Consider the following 21348-nt stretch of genomic DNA (forward strand, 5'->3'; position numbering starts at 1 on the left):
CGGACCTGCACGCCTCCTGGTCCTGGAGACATACAGGTCCTGGAGTGATGGCAGCTTACAGCCGATCACCTTCTCAGCGGAGCGCACAGTGCGCTGCAGTTGGTATCTGTCCCTGGCGGTGGCGCCAGCGTACCACACGGTGATGGAGGAGGTGAGGATGGACTCAATGATGGAGGTGTAAAACTGCACCAACATCCGGGTTGGCAGCTTGAGTTTCCTCAGCTGCCGCAGAAAGAAGTACGTCATATGCTTCGTTGATCTGATTGGTTTATTTGGCCCGTCTATCACCAACATAGGCCAATCAGCTAACCAGTTTTTTCGCCCCTTCCCAAAATTACTTCAACGGAAGGTTTCCAGATGGATATGCGGAGCAAATCCATCTGGCGGAGTCAGGTTATTATATACTTTGGAAAGCCAAAAAAAGCCCCTGACATCCCTGGTTCCAGCAGATCCAGGAGTAATGGATGGATCATGGCCACCCTCCATGGAGAATCATGCAAGGGCGAAGGCATTCTCAGCAGGTAAGTAAGAACCTCTGCAGGGAGAGCACCTGAGCCGAGCCACTGTGGCAAGCCTTGCCCTCCACTGGAGCTAGAGCATAGAGGAGGAGAGCAGTGACTTCGAGAAGTCAGCCGGGCAGAGAGAACTCAAGAGAGGAGAAGAGGTGGTGGCTAACCGTGACTAGTTCTGGAGAATAACGGGAAGATAAAAGGGGCACAGCTGTACATCACAGAGTCACCAGCAGAGGGCATTAAGGTGGGGGGGGGGGATTGATGACAGCGGCTGATGGTGCCTCTGCTAGAGCTAATGGAGGAAGACGAATAATGAATGATTTACCAGTCCTTATGGAGATAAATTAAAACTTATTTTTCAAAAGACACCTCTCAAGAGCATTCCTTTCTTCATCCTTTATCAACATTCATTTTGCTATCTTCCATTTTTATTGAAACAAATCTTGCTGAGTTTCTTCACCATATATCACAATCATATTTAGTTCCTGATTGGCTGTCATGATGTGAAAATACAGCAGAGTTCAGATTTTTCAACACAACAAATTTTCAACAAATGTTGCAGGTAAAGAGGCAATATGGTCGCATTCCCCTTGATTCACCTCATGGTGCTCCTGAGGCACCCTCTACATAGGGTACAAGGCTGAGCCTTGTATCGGCGTGAAGCAGAACAACAAAACTACTGAATTGGTTTAGAGATAGAGTTCTCTGTCTTGGCCTGATTAAGATAAATTGCCGTTATTTGAGAGACACAAACCCTCTAACAGAAGCACGTAAAAAAAAAAACTGCTACCCTGAGTCTTCTGCTCAATACAGCTGAAAATCAAATGGATTGAAATGAGTTAATTCATCAAGGATGACAGCATTAGCACGCCTGGGAACACAGAATATGCTCACACTGACATGCATACACGTAAACAATCATCAGCCAAGATCTCTGACACTGAGTGATGAGCCGATTCATTATAAGTGTTACTGAGGAGGAATGCACCTCTGATGTTCTGTCATCACTGTTGCTTTGAGCATCTACTGGTAATCATAAACTCCTGGCTTATGATGCCTCAGAGGTGTAGCACACATGCATCCTGGCAGAGGCACAAGAATTTGCAACCTGATACACACAGGCAGGCAAGCAAAGAGATGCAGGATAAATAAGCCCTTATGCTCTCCACTGATAATGTGATCGCCTTCTTCCATCATTCTCTTACACACACAGACTATAGAGTTAGGTTTACAGGATATAGAGTGTTGGTCACTACTATTATGAGCACTCAAATCAAGCCTGCGGTTAGAATTATGGTCACTCTTATTCTTCCAATGAAATTAGCCTGCATCTCCAAAGCACCCCAATAAAGAAGAGAGAGTAGGGGCAGTCCATCTTCTCTAATTATCAAACATCTCACTTCCCTCAGGATCTAGCAGGTTTAATATACAAGCTTCAAACTTACAGAAACTCAATCATTGTTCTGAGTCTGGTTTCATTAATCCTATCCCTCCTCCTTTACAATAAGGTTCTTATTAAAATTTTATCTTTACCTGCAACTTTCTTACAAATGAGTTTGATACCAAAAGTGTCTTTCAACCCCTGCAGAGAGAAAAAGTTCCCATAGATTCATATTTTTTTTCTTTTTTGTAATATAAGGCTATTTCCGATTTTTGCTCTATAAAGGTAGATGCTTGCAGACAAAGGCGACAAGATAGCAAAGGAATTGTTTGTTAAAAAAAAACCAAAGTATTATCAAAAAAGGTTCTCAAGAAACCTAATAGGACAGGAGGGAGACTACACAGAGTTAAAGTAGGAGAAGTAATGAGCTTTCCCTTATTTCTAGTACAACTAGTATAACAACAAAAAATAGAAATTCCATCTTGCAGTAGAAGTTTAGCCATTTCACTGTTTATTTTTTCATACATTGCGCTGAGGGTCGACTAAGCTGAAACATTATTTATTTTAGTTACAATAATGAACCAGCGATTTTGTGATTTCAAGATTTGAGTGGCTCTCTGATTGACAAAAGGTGCACATGTAATCAAAGCAACATAGATGGATACAAATCTGTGTGTTCTACGGAAACGTCCTTTTCCTATTTCTAATGTGAATAGAAACCACTTAAAGACCACCCCCATACATGTTTAATACCTTGTACTGAATATGTTTGCTACATGTACTAGAAAAAAACAGATTCATATTAAAAAGATTATCTTTTTCTTTTAAATGAAAGGCTAAGTTGGGTATCTCTAAAACAAAGTAAGACTAAATGCCGGCACCATACCATACCAACCCATACCACAGCTGACCAGACCACACCAGACCAGACCAGATCAGACTAGACAGATTAGACTAGACCAGACCACACCAGATCAGATCAGACCACACCAGACCAGACTAGATCAGATTAGACTAGACCAGATTAGACTAGACCAGACCAGACAACACCAGATCAGACTAGACCTGATTAGACTAGACTAGACCAGACCAGACCAGATTAGACTAGACCAGACCAGACTAGACCAGACCACACCAGATCAGAACACACCAGACCAGACCAGATCAGACTAGACCAGACAACACCAGATCAGACTAGACCTGATAGACTAGACTAGACCAGACCAGATCAGACTAGACAGATTAGACTAGACCAGACCACACCAGATCACACCAGACTAGATCAGAACACAGCAGACCAGACCAGATCAGACTAGACCAGATTAGACCAGACCACACCAGACCAGACCAAATAAGACTAGACTAGACTAGACTGAGAAGACCAGACCAGACCACACCAGACACCTTTAATTCCTAAAACGTTAAGAGATATCCAAGAGACTGAAACATAGGGCTGTAGCTAAAGAAAAAAAAAATTTAAAACAAAAAGCTAAAAAAGAAGACAAATATGTTTCACTAGGGATAAAAGTCAAGTCTATTTTGGCTGTTATTTTTAGCAGGTTTCTGTTTGGTGGCGAGCTAAAAGTCTTGCGGGTTATAGCATTTTTTGCCATCCCCCTAACTTTATCAAACTTGAGAAATTTACTTTACACTTTAAGCCAGGCTTTGTCGAGTCAACTCCAATGGGCTAATATTACCAGTAGAGCCGCAAAAAATTTGAACATTGCAAAAAAGTTAATTGTTGGACATTAGAACACATATAAACATCTTCTATAGTTGGGAAATCTTGCAGATTGAGTCATCACATACTACTTTGTACATTGATTAGTAATGGAGTAATGGATTTCTACATTTGCTGTCAGCTGATTAATGCTACAGTAACTTAATAAAATTGTTTTCCAGATGGAACATTTCTTCTCTTCTTATTAGTGCATAATCAATATAAAACTCACACCAACACATTTACAGCTACTTAACTGTCAGTTAATTATTTTCTATTTTTCTAATGAAGTAAACACTTCATTAGAGGTAATTTTGTCATCACAATGTTCGAATACAACAAATGTATTTGTTCCAGATCTTTTTTTACTATCTTATAATTGTTTTGATACTTAAAATTTTACAACACACTTTAAGGTGGACCAATTCTCATTTTATAAGTGTGTTATAACACCTGATCAAACCCTAACATCTAAGAGCAACCTCCCATAGGTGGATATTTATTAGATTCGCATAACCACATTTTCTTATCATCCGATAACAGAAAATCACTTTAAACATTTGATTTGATTTATGAGCTCACAGGTTCAGTAAGACAGATGGTTACATTTCAGAAAACCTGATTTTCAGAACGCTGATTTTGAATAAGAAAGCAGAGGGATGGCTAAGTGGCTAAAATGAACTGAAATTTTCTGGCTAAGCCTCAGTTTAACTTCTCTATGTAGTGTTTCATTTCAGTAATTACAAGCAAAACTTGAGCGCAAGTATGAAGGACCAGAACTTATATCAGTGGTAATTGAATAATGTCAGTGTTTAATGGAAAGCAATGGCTCCAAAATGGTTACATTTTTGGGTACGCCTCTGATAGATGCAATGATGGTATTCACATCACTGCATGTCATTGGTCCTAAACATTTCTGTATCAAGGCTAACGCATGTGTTGTCTTCTGGCAAGATCAGGATTTGAACAATTAATAATTAGCTGGGATAACCATCTGAAGGTCTGATCTTCAAAGATTGCAGAGGTGCTAAATTGTACATGTATTCTTTTGCATGTGCATTTTGTGGGCTGAAATAGCAGTAATTAATGTATGATATTACTTATTGTGCACTTCATATGGGTAGCTTACCTCTAAACCTCAAAAGTTAAATAAAAGGATTGGAAATCGAAGGTAAATTTAAAAATAAAAAATTCAAATAATATGAAAATTGAGGTAGATGTCTTTGTCTGCTAATTGACCACCTTCCTGTAAAAGTCTGATTCACAGCAGATAATGCTCTAGGCAGCTAGATTTTTCTCAGTAGCCCTAACCTTATACACTGCATAATAGCAAATAATTTAAACATAACATAAAACATAACTGGTTAATGTAAAGCCTTTTTAAAGAACATTGAAGGGTGAAAAAAGCAGCTCAGAAAAGATGCCACAATATTTAAGTCGCGTTTTTTATTTTGGTTTGATTGTATAGGGTGATATTGTCATCTTAACGCATTATCTTGTACACAAATACATAGACTTTAATTGTCTATAAACAAAATATGTTTAAATGCACACATGATCTCTCTACATTAAATGCACAACTACCTTGTTTGTTGCAACATGACTGTAGACATTTTTGTACATGAGTGTGAGTTTACATCAGACTTTCAGAGCTGCTAAGACTCCGGCTGTGCAGTTGAGGTTCAGATTTGGAAAAAAATTTAACGTTTGCATATTCTCTGTCAACAAATCTGCACAGTTTGGTCATTAGAAAATGATCTGCATATTGAAGAAGGTACACATGCAGAAAAGTGTTTGCACCTGTTTACGATGCAAATGCAAATTACTCTGTGCCTTGTCGGAAGATTTGCTCTGGTCGCAAACCTTGTGAAGATAAGGCACTAAGAGTTAATATGATGGTAAAATGCTACATTTAGTTGTTGTGATTTAAGATAATTTTTTTGTAATCAATTATATATCTACTTATTCAGTTAAATGAAGTTCTCCTAAAGATCATTCAGCCAGAAGAAATCAGTAACATGTGAGGTTTCCAAAAAATATACACTATTTGTCTATTTGTGTCCTTCGCTCTGTAGGATACATGCTAAAATCAAAAGTTGATGTCACAAGATTCTGACTACTGCAGTCCCTGAGGTCATTTGTTGAAACTTTAACTGGGTTTAAACTACAGATCCTTTTCTCTCTGAGCATGTCAACAATACAGTAGATATATCTGCCTGAGTGAGCATGCTTGAAATAAATAAATCACTGCCTTGACTGCACTTTAGCATTAATAAATACACCATGGCAGAATCAGGCTAAACTAAAGTACCCGTTACAACTGCCTGTGAAGAATAGTCAGACTGTCATTTTGATCACACTGCCAGTTTTTTTGTAGTATAGAGATTGAGTAGTCATTGTTTTTTAAAATATTTAACAGCCCAGTTTTATATATTATATAAAAAGCCTTTCTCTCACGCAAAATTCTTAATTATTAAGGAGTGTACACAAGTTTGAAAGTAGGTGATAGTAAAGTGATCTCATCATGTGAAACATACTTAGCTTTCATGATTACTAATATACCGTATAAAAAGCGTAGAGATTATCAAACTCAACCGTTTATTACATTTGTTACACTGTCTTTTAACAGTGAGTTTTCCTCATATTGCATTTATTGGCCATTGTAATTCTCACAAAGTCTGAGGTGCCTTGGCATGACAGAGAAACAGCCTTTGTCATTCTTCAGACAGGAAGCCAGACACAGGAAAGGGAAAAGAGACATTTCAAAATAGAGCGGCGCTTTCTTGATGCATGACAGGATCATACACGCAATGAGGGCAGATTGCTGCACAGTATGGGTGGGAATACAGGGAATTCTTAATCCATATGATACCAAGTGAATAAAGGATCAGTATTTCCAATGTTGATGCAATACCAATACTTTTTACAGTTAAACTTGAAGTATCATGGAAATGTTGAGCTTTCTTTTTTTGTGATTTTTGTTTTATTGTTATAATTTAATATTAATAATAGTCTGCTCATAGTGTTGTTTTTTTTCCTAATCTACCTCTTATATAATATCTTTCAAACCTTATGTAATTTTGTTTCTATTGTGTGTACTTGCTTGTTGTTTTAATTCTATAAATGTCCCCATGGTGGGATAAATAAAGGATTAGTTAATGTTAGCCCAATTAGGCAACATGTTTTAATGAGATAAATGTACTTTTTTTTTAAGGTCTTAATTCCACTTTCTGAGTGGGCTTCAGGGACATAAGACGTCTAATATCTACTTTGAAAGTTTATATGAAGATGATCACTCTTATCTACCTGGATATGCTCTGGAGATCTGAAACGCCTCTGTCAGTGACGGGTTGAGGGTCTGTTGGGGCAATGAGCGAGAGCAACGGTTTTTCATGTGCTTATATAAATTTGTTGTGTTTCCACTGCATTTAACCAGGTCTTTCTGCTCTGGCATCTAAGGAACAGCAGCGTGGTTGTTTGTGTCTAGGGGAGAGAGAGCTAAGTGGGCGGGCCAGGCTCAGCCTGAGAGCTGAGCCGGTGACGAGAGGGGAGGGGTGAGTAGCAAAGTGCTGTAACACAGAAAGGGAGACTGGTGAATCTGCTGCAGTTAATGCATGTGGGAGAGAATAAAAAGTATCGATCTTGTTAAAAGAATATCGTTCAATATCAATACTAGTGTTGGTATCGATAGTATCGTTCCTAGGATCGATATGCCCTCCTCTACTGCACAGCACATTTGCAACTAATGACAAAGCAGACACTAGGTGACAGAAACAGAGGTGATACACAAGGATCTTTGCAAGATAAAAACCGATCTATGAATCAAAGGGAAAAAGTCTCCACTAATATACAAAGTAAGGTTATAATGCACAGAGGGAATATCACAGTAAGTAATTAAGAAACTAAACTCAAGGAAATCAACCTTTGTCGTAAGAGCCTTAAACAAAAATAAACATTAATATATTTACATAAATAAACCCAGAAATTATTAGGAAAAAATACTCCACTGAAATAGAAAAACACAAACACCTGTGGGTCATGATACAGTTACCAAAATATATAAGTATTTATTCCCTTAAAGCAAGGATAGACATATGGTTAGACTTTGAGGTCTGTGCCTATAAGCATTAAGAAAAGGGAAAATGATGACACTGTGGCTCTGTAAGCTTCTGGTTTATCAACATTTATGTTATATATAAGCACATAAAAAATATTTAATTGAAGAGCTGTACAGTACAAAAACAGAGCCAAACCATGACGGATGACAATAATAATCATGTGTCACCAATTATCTCAGTTTTACATTTAGCTGAAATGTTGGAGCATTTTCAGATATATTTCTAGGCATCAAATGCATAACTGCTTCTTCTGGGGACATCATGCAAAATACATCAAGGACTCACAAACTTACTAGAATTAATCCAGAGAACTGTTTTATTTTCTGACATTTAAAGTAGAACATATATTTAGCCTTTTTTTTAAATAAAAATCTATTAGGATTTTAAGGATTCCTTTTTGAGAAATCCTTTATGTTGAGCAAATCTGCTGGCAAAGTGCTTATCTTTACGGCACGTTGAAACGCTGCAGCAAAACAGTCGTAGAAAAAAAAACCCCAAAAGGCTATAATATTTTAAGACGGAGACAATACCTTAAAGGTATAGTGATATAGTTATAACATAAGTTGTCCTCAGAATTGTAATTAATTTTATTGATATCTTTACCTAAGGCCGTCCTACGTGCTCATCGCCATTTTCACTTACTGGTTAGTCTGACATAGTGGAAAAATTGTGAATGCAAACAGCAACTTTTAAACAGAGCGTACACAAGGAGAAATGGGCTTGAGCATGCTCTTACACACGTTTAATAAGTGTCACCTCTCGGGAGAGGGTACAGGGTTATGCATGTGCATTTTTTTTTTTTTAAGTGGAGAGGGAAGGTCTTTTTTAAAATTCTCAAAAATCCTCCACTATACCTTTAAATATAGAGGGTGTTTACCATAGGGTGTTACTGTTAAATGTGATGATGTTATGGTTCTCCCCTTTTGAGGACTTTCAGTTTTTACTATCTAGGTAATTCTGTTTTGTTGGTCTTTGGTTTATTTTCCATTTTGTGTTATATTTAAGCCAGTCTTATGTAACTCTCTGTTACTCCATTGTGTTTGTCTCCTTTCCCCTAGCTCTGTCTATCCACTTCCATCCACACCTGCACCATATCATCTGATTACCCCAGTCTTTGTTCTGTCTCCCATATATACTCTTTGTTATTCCTTGTTGTTTTGTTGTTTCCTCGTCTCTGGCTCCTCACGTGAGTTTTTCCTGATGTCTGCTGGTTTTTTGGTTCTCCGAATTTTTGTGGTTTTGGATGTTCGCCTCAGTTTTTCATTAAACCTACAAGAACCCATCTCTGCTTTTGGGTCCTGAAGCAACCTCAACCCCCATGTTGACCGATGATACATCCAAATGTGGCATTTTTGACTAAAATTTGGTTCAGTGCATTACAACATTGAAATTAGGTAATACATTATAAAAAAAAAATGTTGCCATGAATTTGAGCAGAAAATAAAAAAAATATGTATTATAACTGTAAACTAAGCTACAAATTGGACTGAAAAATGTTAATGGATATTTTGCTGAAGAGGCTTTAAAAGTCAGATGTTTTTTACTTTGTGTTATATGTACAAATTGAAATCGAAAGTTGCATAGATTGCTGGCAAAGGGGAAGTGCCATACCTTTTTCCTACTAATATGTTTTAACAAACAATTAAGTTTAGAGCTTAAAACCACTTAATGAAAATACCTTTGCTATAAACCTCACGATAGGCCTATGGTCTATGTATGTTTTGGTCAAAATTTAGAAATAATTTGCTTATCCCAAACAAAGATTGCTGCTTAATTCTAAAATGTTATTAAGATAAAGCAGCAACAACAGGCACACTACTTTTCATTTATATGTGCCAATTTTATAAACCCTTATCAATGAATCCACCAACTCTATTCATTTAGGTGATTGTGTTCTTCACTTTTCAGTGAGTGCAAATAAAAGGCCAAGTAGTGCTTAAGGCTGTAGTTTAAAAAAAGGACTATTTCTCCTCTTAAAATACTAAATGATCGCGCTGGCTAAATTATCAAGGTCATTTGAAAGGACCTGTCCTGCAGTAATATGGTCCTCTTAATTCTGCTTGTACAAAAAAGAAAAAAATAACTGGCTTGAAAAGCTGGCAAGATGTTAGTTCTTGATGTTACTAGTCAATCTAACAGTCCTAACAATTACCTAAACCTATTTAATATAATCTTTATATATTGAAATAATTAAACATTTTCCACAAGAATTACGGAATACTGCATTATGCAGTGTCTCTGAAATGTATCCATTTTATACAAAGAGAGATAAAAAAAAAAAAGTCCACAGTGATACACTCAATAATAAAAGATCAGAAAAGGATAATGCCGGGACCATGTGATGCATCCATAATAATCTTACTTGATCAGAGTAAAACATAAAATATAATGAAAGCTGAATTCATGATAATGTTTCATTCTGGCTTTGGGATGAGACTGGGCCCTTGGGGTTGGTCATGGCTTTGCTGGGGTTTCTGGCTCTCCTTGGACTCTCCGTACTCTGGTTCCCATCCCAGGGCTTTGATGTCTTGTCCTACCGTTGGGACGGTGGGATGCCGGTTCCTAACATTGAGTCGGGGTCTGGGACATTAGAGGGTTTTGCGGGGGGAGCCAGCTGACAGCAGGTAGGATACTATCACGTGCCTGGATGCATCTCAACTTGTGGTGTGGGTCTGCCTTGCTGCCTGCGCACGGCTTATGCCAGCAGTCAGATAGGGTGATGCTGGGGGGGTGTCTGGTCCATGGTTCTCCCCCGTGGTGTTGGCCCTGAGGTTGTGTTTGAAACTAGCACTGGGATACATTGTTGCTCTCCTTCCTACGGTGACACCCGGTCCTGGACCCTCTTTTTTTTGCCTGTTGCAAAAAGGGGGCTTGCTCCCCAGACCCACAAGGATAGTGTATGTATGAGGAGATAAAAATATGTTTAGTGTTTGCCCCTCTGTGCATCTCCGTTGAGTGCTCTTATATGTCTGTGTGGATGTAAGTGTGGTTGTAAATGTGTGAATGTGGGGAGACCTAGTGGGTTAGCGCTTGTGCTCTAAGAAAGTTGCAAGTAACTGATACGATCCCCACAGCTTCCACTCTGGGTCTCTGAGCAAGACCCTTAACCCCACACTGCTCCCTGGGTGCCACACAATTAGTGTTGCACCGATGCCATTTTTTGGCCCCGTTACCAGATACCTGGCTGTGCACTATTGGCCGATAACATACCGATACCATCTGTTTGAAATTGTTATGTGTGTGTACATGCAGTGTATTCTGATTATAAGTTTGTATGAAACCGTACGAAAAGTTATGCACCGTAATTTCGTACTTTTTTGACGTTTTTTTCGTCGTATTTTGTCGTATTTTTATGTCTTGCCTCGAGACAAGATATCCTTGCGCATGAGCATCTTACGCACCATTAAATAACATAGAATTTAACATACAATTAACCCTAACCCTGACCCTGTACCTAAACCTAAGATACAAAACAGCAAGCAACGTAGTTAGAGACATGAAGAAGTAATTATTGCACTGTTTTTCCCAGTTTTACGTCCGTCCGCGGATCTGCTTTTTTGTCTGTCTGGCTGCGCATGCGCACTTACCTGTTTTTTCGAGGAAAAACGTCCAAAACGTACGAAATACTGTGCATAACTCCTCGTACGATTTCATACGAACTGATATTGAGAATATGTTGGTACATGTGAAGAACTGCATACTACTTGGATGTAAAATAATTGCCATGAAAGCTTTGCCAAACTGCTGCCTACCTATGTGAAGCAGGAAAATACTAATACAAAGTGAATCCAGTAGAAGTTTTTACCTGGAATGGGTGACAATAGTTGAATAAACTTTTGGCTCTCAAAATGGTATCAGTATCGTATTTGTTGGTACTCGCCGATACCAATACCACCATTTTAGTGCTGGATCGGGGCCTCGCCCGATACTGGTATCGGTGCAATACTACACACAATGGCAGCCCACTGCTACCCAATGGGATGGGTTAAATGCAGAGATAAATTTCTCCAATGTGAGATCAACAATGTGGAAAAAGCAATATGCAACAAAATCTGTGACCTTCATTGACAACTTTAATATATTATTTAATATTTTCCTGGCAATAAAGCAGCTTTTCAAGAAAAGTGGTTTCTTTCTAAACAGGTCTGGAGCATAACTTTTTACACTGAATCTGTTTTTCTCTGTGAGTCACCCAACAGCAGCTCTGCCCTTGAGCAGAAAACATTGAGAAAGTAGGAAAATTATTAACCCCATTCCAGCCGAGACAAAGATGGTCAGAAAAATAATTTCAAACTTATCAAAAGCCTTCTCCCTCACGAATCTCACAGCAAAAAAAAGATGACCTCCCCCTTTACAGAATGGAATAGAAAACAGAAAACCCTAAACCTCCCTCTGCAAAGACACCAACAAATACTTTACCACTATCTCTTTCCTCACTATCTTAACCTTCTCTATTTCCACTCAGCCCCTCTATACTAAATCTTACATCTTTTCCATGCAACCTCTTCTATTGCAAGGCTTTGCCTTTACAGGGTCATGTTATAGAGCCCCACTACCTCCAAATCGATCTCTCTAACACAGCTAATTCAAATTAGTGAATTACCTCTTCAGCTAAGGTCTGGTAATTTGTTTGAGCAGGGATACATCTAAACCCTGCAGGACAGTAGATCTTGAGGACCAGGTTTGGAGACGCCTTAATGGCATCAGTCTTTCACATCTTGATTTTAAAAGTAATTTCTGTCAATTACAAATTGTTATCATGAAGTGAAAGGATATCAAATGGAATAATTTGATTTAATATATATATATAATCACAGATTATATGTTTATCCCTTTGCTGTGCCTTATTTACATTATTTTAATAGTACCTTTGCTGGATGTAATGAAGTTGTAGTCTTCTAAGGCCGGACCTTTTTTCCTTCTTTTTTTCAGTGATCAAAACGCTTAGCTGCATACATATTATACCACGATGATTAAGCTACCACTGCTGCTACAAGACTCCCCCATGCAACATCTTTACTCTGATATGTTGCTGCAATAATACCAACTAGCCCAAAGTCAATACATCCCTGTAATGCATGCCCATATGACCTTTCATGCCCTCACATACATAATGGGTTCCTGATACAGACTTTTCAAGTTATCTGCAGAGACCACATCTTTCTGTCATTGTAATGTACGCCTTCATTCTGAAGCCTTTTTTATTATCCATAAGTAAAATGATGAGATTGTCGCAGAACAGACAACATGAGCATTGTAGCATGAAATGTAACATAACCGAGACATATACTAATGAGAGATCAATTGCCAGACCTGAGAGGGTCTATGTATAAATCCTCACAATATATACAGCTACTGTATAAACATGCATGCCTACATACTGTAAAGTGGACTAATCAGGGTCCCAGCCTACTGTCCAAAGGGAGGTGACCCAGTTCTGCTTGAGGTCTGGGACGAGAAGTGGGAAAAATAACTTCATAGTTGTACATGTACTCAGCCTTTCTTTACAGAAATAAACAAGAAGCCCCTACATAAATCTTTTTTTGTTTGTTTTTATGGCACTAGGGGCTCGTTTTATGAAAGGTAGGCTGACAGGAAAGGGGGTAGGAGAGAAGGAGAGAGACTCGCAGGAAAGGACTACAGGCCAGATTCAAACATGGGTCACCCGCGTCGAGGTCTAAGGCCTCCATACATGGGTCGTGTGAGCTAACCACTGCGCCACCAAAGCACTCCCCCCTGACATCATCTTTTCAATTTTCTAAAAACCAATTTTGTTGCTGAGGTATCAATTTGGTTGACTGAAGCACTAATAAAATGTTAAAATACAGGCAGCAACATAGTCTGGTATTTCTGGCATTTATATATATATATATATATATATGTGTGTGTGTGTGTGCGCTTAATGACCTGCTATATTTTAAGAAATTACATGATTTCAATTAACCCTCAGTTGTGATCATGATGACAATCAAATCCTTTTTACAGCACATAATGATTGATAATTACTAAAACATTTCCTTGTGATCCTAATGTCATCTGGATAATCACAATAGTGCCTATTGGCTTCCGTAAAGAAAAAAAAAAAGCTTTACATCCGACCGACGTTGAAATATGTGATGGTTACATTCATAATTAATAAGAGATTATATTTGTCGGGTTTGAATCCTTAGCATTTCTCACAGGAGACAGAATCTCCATATTTAACATGTTCAATGCCTCAAAAGAAAACCTAACCCATTTATACTGACCTAATTTAGTTATGGATTCTGTTTGAGTCTGTTTGAGTCTGGGTGAAAACTTAATTTGTGAACAAACAAGATGTCTCTAAAAGCTTGGAGCTGGGGGTGTATACACACTGGGCTTTAGTTACCAAGGCACAAACAGGTTGGGGCTTGTTTAGTCCTGACCCAGCTAATGATCATTGTGTTGCTTTGAACTTAATTAGTTGACGAGGAAGCAGCTGCGCTGTCTGTGGAAATACTCACCAACAAATTTCTGGCTAACAATTGGCCTCAGCAATACAGAGCCAGGAGTCTTTTTTTTTTATATAGATGTGCCCTGAAACCAGGTACTGCACAGTGGAGCATTAGGTAGCAGTGCTGCCTTGCAGCAAGAAAGGTCTTGGTTCAAATCCCAGCCCAGGGCCTTTCTGCATGGAGTTTGCATGTTCTCCCTGAGCAATGTGTGGGTTCTCCCAGAGTGCTCCAGCTTCCTCCCACAGTCCCAAAACTTTGACTGTTAGGTTAAGTGTGTGTGTGTTAATGGTTGTTTGCCTCTGTGTTGCCCTGCGATGGACTGGTGACCTGTGCAGGGTGATAGCTGGAGATAGCAGACCCCAGCAGGGATAAGCGTGATGGATGCCCTGAAACTATGCATCCATGAGTATTCCCTTTGTTTATAAGGGACTGCAGGGAATTCTTGTGTAGAAGCATGAACAGATTAGTTGTGGGAGTTTAAACACCAGCAAATATGAAACGTAATTTTACTGAACACAAAGCCAAACTACTTATGGAAGAAGTGGAGAAAATTACAAGCTTGGTTTGATGGTGTCAATTCTGCCATTAAAAAGATAACAAATGGAAAGCCCAACAATCAAGACAGAATAATAGGAAACTGCCAAGTGCTTGTCCCTCTCAGCCGCATTAATGACAGTCCTTTTCTGTCCCGGTTTTTATGGGCTAATCAGTTTTGCCTGAATCTATAATTACTAGTGATTTAATGTAACACATTTAGTGGCACAAGCTCAGTGACACAAATCAAATACACCCACGCACAATGTGCATTGTTTCTACTAAATGCAATAACGGAAGTGCTGACAGTAGGGTCTTTCGTGTGTTCTGAATAAAAGTTTTACTTTTTAAAAAGTTGTGGTAACTAGGCAGGAACCTTTAATTCCTCATTTATTGGAGAAATTCAAAGTTTTAAACCAAGACCTAAAGGAGGAATAATTGGAGAAGGTGCTGGATGCTGTTTAGTTGAAAGGACAATTGTTATAATGCGTAACAGGAGCAACACTGTTTTTTGTCCTAAATGCTCAATAAATGCTTCAATGTCTTATTTCTAGATGAGCAGATTAGTTGAAAATGAAATGTTGTGGATACAGAGCAGAAGCAAAGAGGAGTGAGAGAATAGGGGAATCTTTTACTTCAATCTTTAGGAGAAATGTGAGGTCATTGGAAACTAGTTGTATTACTAACAAGGACCGGACCAGAGTATTGGGAATGCAGTATTGTTGTGTTTCATTGAGACATGGCTGTCGATCATATCCTAAACTCTAGCCGCTCTCTCTGCCAACAATTCTGATAATACAAAAAGAAAAACCTCCATATATTTGTTCCATAGCAAAACAACCGAGGTAAACCAGTGTTTAACTGTGTTATTTTGGCAACCGCTGGCTTCCCAACATCTGCTGTGTTTGATGTCATCAACTCAGTTGATGCTTAGACAAAATTTCACTGCAGTAGTATTTGGTCATTCAATCAATATTTTTTTACTTTGTTGCAATTTCAATAGTTGCCTATAGCAACGTAACTGAACAGCAACTTTAAACAAGCAAAACAGCCACAATTGTTTTTACAAGAAAATGTATATATTTAGGTGTTATTTTGCTTTTTTTCATGCTTTTTTCATGCTGTGAAAAGAAGAGAGTAGACACTCTGTTGCACCTCTAACAAATTGTAGGTAACCGTAGACAGGAGGCCTCTGATTGGTCTAATCTACATCCACTCTACTCATGGGTATTTCCTGTCTGGTACCTTACTGGCTTGTTTTGAGCGAGGTGCGTGATCAATCTGGGACCCTTTTTCCGCCTGGATCCCAACTCTTTTTGGCCCTCATGTCCCGCTGTTGTTGGACAAACTTGCTCCCACTTCCTCACCACCTTGGCCGTATCTAGACCCACAGCTAGTTCCTAATTGTCTCTCTTGCTTTGTGGCGTGTAATAAAATAGCCCAGACCATGCTTCAATATTGGGCATTAATCAAAAATTTCTTGCGTTATCTCACTGAGAAACACTGCTGCGGGAGTATAACCAGCCCATAAGGGCCGTCCCAAACCAAATAGTGGGTGGGGACCATTCAACCCTTAAACAGTGAGTCTGCAACAGTGCTGGCTTGCTGGAATTTGGCATTGGGTGTAACGACGAACTAATGGTGGGGCTGAAGTTCCACTGGTTTGCTGCAGTAAGTAGGTTGTTTTATTTGACCGTCTTAATTTATTTTCAAGAAAGGTTTGATGTCATGTCAACCTGAACAGTGTTTCAGCCATGCACGTTGGGCATCACTATGTTGCAACAGTAATGACTACTTTTCTTTTCTATTGGAGGGAAGAGGGCGTTCTGTTCTCATTGATACCCCCCACCTTCAATCAAAGCTTCCTCCACAGCTTTAAGTGTGACTTCATTGGGAGTGACACTTGGTAGGGGTAGTGCTTAAGGGGTGGTTTGGGATTGGGCCTGAGAGAGAGCAGTAAATGTCAGGTGGGACCTTATGTCATCCTGGGTAGAGAGGAAACGTGGGGGGCCAGTGACCACCAGTGCTCTAATCCCCTCATTTGAAACTTGGTATCACCCACTTCAAGGTTAAAATAGGCCATTAGGTTTGATACCCACATCTACTCTGTGTTGAGCTCATCATTATTTCATGTTTAATGTCTTACTATGATTAAGCCTTTTGTTTTCAGAACATATTTGAAATCAGTAATCCATGCTTTATAACACCTCGGCTGAATTTTTCACCTCTCTTTTAAGAGGAATCACCCAGGGCACTTATCTTGCAGTGGGATTTTTAACAGATACAAAGAAATACACTTCAGTATGAGATAAATACTGACATTATCCATTCATGTCAAGATTCATTTTAAAGTTGTTTTTTTTGTTTGGTCAACCATGTGGTGTTTTTAAATTGCTGTATATATTAACATGGCATGGTATTGTGTTTGAAGTAGAAGATGAATGATAAATTTCTATTCTACACTTTCCACAAAGCCCCATTCGACAAAACTATGTTTTTATGTTTTCTGTGTAGTTTATTTAATCAGGTCTAAGGCTTGCATGGTTACAAACAACAAACCTGAAAATCTCTACATGTTTTGTTATGTTTCATATGTGCAATTATTAAAACCATATATTTCTTTAATATTTAAGGCACCTAAAAGAAGAGTACTAGTGGAAAGCATGCTACATATACTGTTGGTGACTAAAGACATTCTTTCTAATTCTCCAGGTGTGGTTTGACTAATAAGCTGTTGCCATGGATAATTCATTCCCCAACATATTTGCCTTTAGTAACTGTGTGTGGTATGCTTTTTATTCTCTTTTAAATAGGATGAGGAATGGATTTGGAAGACTCTCACATTCGGAAAGGGCCAGATCTTATCTACAATGGCTGTTTCCTAGCAACATTATATTTGTGCATCACCTGCAGTACAAACGGTCCAATCATTTGATTAGAAATTTCATGATATTTAATTCAGGGATTGTAATTGTAGGGAATGCATGGACGTTATTACGGATTATTCTTCTCTAGCATCTCTCTATAGCATACTTTTTATATTGCATATTATTTTTTAGATTGTTGCATTTTTGTATGAATCAAAATGTATTATTTATTGCAGTCCTGAAAATATTGTTCTGAGTGTTGATTTGAAAGTGAGGAATATGTAAAATTGCTTGTTACCTGTCTATTACCTCTGTGTTTCCATGCACTGAGATTTTTTTCTTGTTCTCTACCTCTTCTTACCCACTTTTTTCAGTGGTAATCCAAAAGTTATGAAAATAAAAATCAAATTTACAGCATGCTTATCCCCTTTAATGGTGGCTTTTCTCTATCTTTACTCTTTCATCTTACTTTTCCAATGTTTCTTTTCTTTGGCCTCTTAACTTTCTTCTCTGGGTTGTATCAGCTTTTGTGCCAGCTTAACATTAGGTCCACTTTCTTGATATGAGATATCAAAACAAGATGAAAATATGCGAAAATCCCAAACTGTTGTTATGAGTGTTCAGATAATACAGTTTTTGAAATGATCAAATTTCATAAAATAGCTAATATTTATAGGATATAAATAGGATATTTGTACTAGAATTTGTTACTTGTTTAAATTATGTGTAAACATTTATGTCAAACAAATAAAAAAGCAAGCCCTGCAGGATATTTTTGGAGCTGGATTAAAATATAGACGAAGCAGAATCTTATGCTCTAAAGGTTTACTGTGGAACAGGATTTCTCTGAGGGATTTAAAATTTAAAATACAAGTGATATCATTATTGTGTTAGGGTCATTAACCAAAAACACCTGTAGTAGAACAAAAGAGTACTGAAAGCACTTTGCCAGAAAAAAAAATCAATGTAAAACTAAATATTTTAGATTTGTTTTTTCGACTACAAACCAATTTAGTTTTTAATCTTATTTTATTGTTCAATAGGAAACAGCCACTGCAATTATAAATAGGTTGCATCCGGTTGAAAAACAATTGTCCAATGTGGCCTGCAGGTAGTCTGAAATTAGCCTCATATCAGGAAATAATGCTGCATTTTTTAACAATGTACAAAGAGCAAAGAAACAGAAACACTGAGTTATTTAGTAGTGCTTCTTATCTTTCTGTATAATGTTTTTTTGTATAATGTTACAGCTGGATCCTCTTCCAAAATGACCCATTATGCTGCCTACTTATATTTGCACAATAATAACTGAATATGCACAACATTCGGCTTTGATCGTCCTAAAATGTTCCAATAAATGGATGTTGTTTTCAATATTCAGAGTCATTGAGTATTATTATCAGATGCTGCTTAAAAGAAATTAAACAATCCCAATCATGCTAAGCTAAATTAACAGGAAATCTTATTTCTCTTCCTAGTTTTTTTAAAGTGGATAATGTAATATAGACGGTGTTCCTGTATCTCAACCCCAGTCTAAGATCTGGGTCACTACCGCCTCATGTGTTTCCCACTGCTTTCATTAAACATTAACTGTGTCTAAGTATATTTCTCTGTCCTCGCCTCTGAAAACCACAGATGAGCTCCACTCGGAGTGAAAATAAGATGCAGGGCAGCTGATGTATTTCCCCATCTGTTCCTGTAAAATGTATGGAAGAGTTTTTATCTTTTGAATAGTTTCAGCAAATTTTTCTGGGCATAAAAACTAATTGGGATATACCATTTTAAGCTAACAACGTATGTGAAACCTAATGACCATAAATTTGTTATTTTAATGGAGTATATGCCAAAAATAAAACAGCTGAGATCAATTTAACAGCAGACAAAAATGAAAAAATATAGAGAAAGAAAGAGGGGTTCTCACCGAGGTCACGTATTGTACATCCCGGCACAGTTTTGTTTCCCGAGGAAAGTCAGCCAGTTCCAGAAAGTTGTCCACCACCACTTGGCCAATCAGATCGTGCCGTGAGAACCTGTCAAAGTCATAGACACTAAAGTGCAGCTTGCGGCTCGACAGCTCAGCATATGCCACAGGAAACAAAAACACCTCGTCAAACACTGGGTTGAGAGTCTTGCGGTGCACCTTGGTCTGGTGCTTCGTTTTGCGATCAGGCAGAAGGTAGATCTTGACATAAGGGTCCGAGGTCCCTGAGAAGTCCTTGGCAGGCAAGTCCTGGGCCTTGTGGATCTTCACAATAAGCTGCTCCAGGTCAAAGTCAAACTTCAGGATGAAGTGAAGACGCCCACAGCTGTCGGTCCGACGTCCGTCTTCGGCATCTATCGACCGCTGTTTGTACAGCTCTGGTTTTATTCGACCCAAACCAGAGAGGGAGTCTTGGCGTTGAAACTGAGCTGGGTTGAAGTCGGGATTGGACAGATTCAATTGACGGCGAATGGAGTTGTGCCTATAAAAAGGTATGTTAGTCATATGGTACTTCAGATCTATCATTCATTAACAGTGAATTCCCAAATCAACCAGTGAATATGAAATCTTAAAATAATCTTGTGACACAATTGTGGTAAACATTTCCCCCATTTTATGAGGCAGTTACTCTGTTTAATTCTATGTAGTTACATAGCAATTACAAACATCAAATGACAACGCCAGTTAATACTTTCCCTTTTCTGTAAATTTGTGTTTGGGATCAGAGTGGAAAAAGGATGTGATGGTTATATCCAAAACATAAAACATATAATGACTACATATAAAAAAAAAAATAAATAAAAAAATTAGATAAAATTATAAGGGTGTAAAAGAAAATTGATAAGGGAGTAACCAGCCTTTTCAGTAACAGTGTATTCTAAATGTTTTTCTTTTAACTATTTATGTTAAGTATGAAAATCCTTCTGACATCCCACAAGAAACATCTATTGTATTAAAAAACAAAAGACTTAATGAAATCTAAACTGCCCATATAAATGTTTAGATGAGACGTGTGCCAAGAGGAGCTGTTATTTTGGCTCAGTTTAGCCAAATGAGCCACAGCTGTACCAAATGTGTTTTTCACCTCATAAAATCAGACTTAATTGTTTTTTTTTTCTATACTTCAAATGATGGACAATCATTTTCCAATGAGTGTTTTTAAGGAAACTAATTTGGCTGAAACGACCCCTAAGCAGCAACAAGTTCTCAGGGAAATTTTCAAGGACTGATTAGCACTAACCGTACAGATGATGTGGGTTCAGTAATCTGCCTCTGAACTCTGTCCCTGGCCAGCGTGTGGACCTGGTTTTTCTCCACTTTAGTTTGGGTCTCCAGCGGGATGTCAGGTGATGTGTGGCTAATCTTCAAAGCAGACTCAGGCACAGTCACGGCTGACAGCTCCTTCACACAACCATCCTCGCTGTACTCCCTTTCCTCCCCGTCAACCTAAACAGAACCAAGGAATATTGATGTTACCACTTATGTAAATGATTCCCAGGAATAGAATTTAAGAATCAGAAAAATTTTGTCTTATTATTGTCTTCTTTGATAGAATGATAGAAAGCCACATCATAATGATACAAGATATGTAAGATTTTAGATTAGCTGGACTTTACACATACAAATAAATTCGTACAGAATAATGTCGTAACATTACGTGAATAAAGTCATAAAAATATGAGGATAAAGTCGTAATATTACAAGAATAAATTCGCAACGAGAATAGTAATAAAATTACGAGAATACAGTCATAAAATTA

At 38.1% G+C, this 21348-nt stretch overlaps 1 protein-coding gene across 1 annotated transcript in view; it reads right to left on the reverse strand.

Moving 5' to 3' along the window:
* The window catches only part of LOC107094896 (synaptotagmin-9-like), an 82728-nt gene that overhangs the window by 22222 nt on the left and 39158 nt on the right, over nucleotides 1-21348 (reverse strand). The window contains exons 3-4 of the mRNA XM_015390787.1: nucleotides 20830-21035; nucleotides 19530-20070 (exon numbers count right to left, since the gene is read on the reverse strand). Of these exons, the coding sequence (XP_015246273.1) occupies nucleotides 19530-20070; nucleotides 20830-21035 (747 nt within the window). The remainder of the gene's footprint in view (nucleotides 1-19529; nucleotides 20071-20829; nucleotides 21036-21348) is intronic.

Source organism: Cyprinodon variegatus, unplaced genomic scaffold, assembly GCF_000732505.1.
Source record: "Cyprinodon variegatus isolate N-32 unplaced genomic scaffold, C_variegatus-1.0 Scaffold513, whole genome shotgun sequence".
Classification (NCBI taxonomy): domain Eukaryota; kingdom Metazoa; phylum Chordata; class Actinopteri; order Cyprinodontiformes; family Cyprinodontidae; genus Cyprinodon; species Cyprinodon variegatus.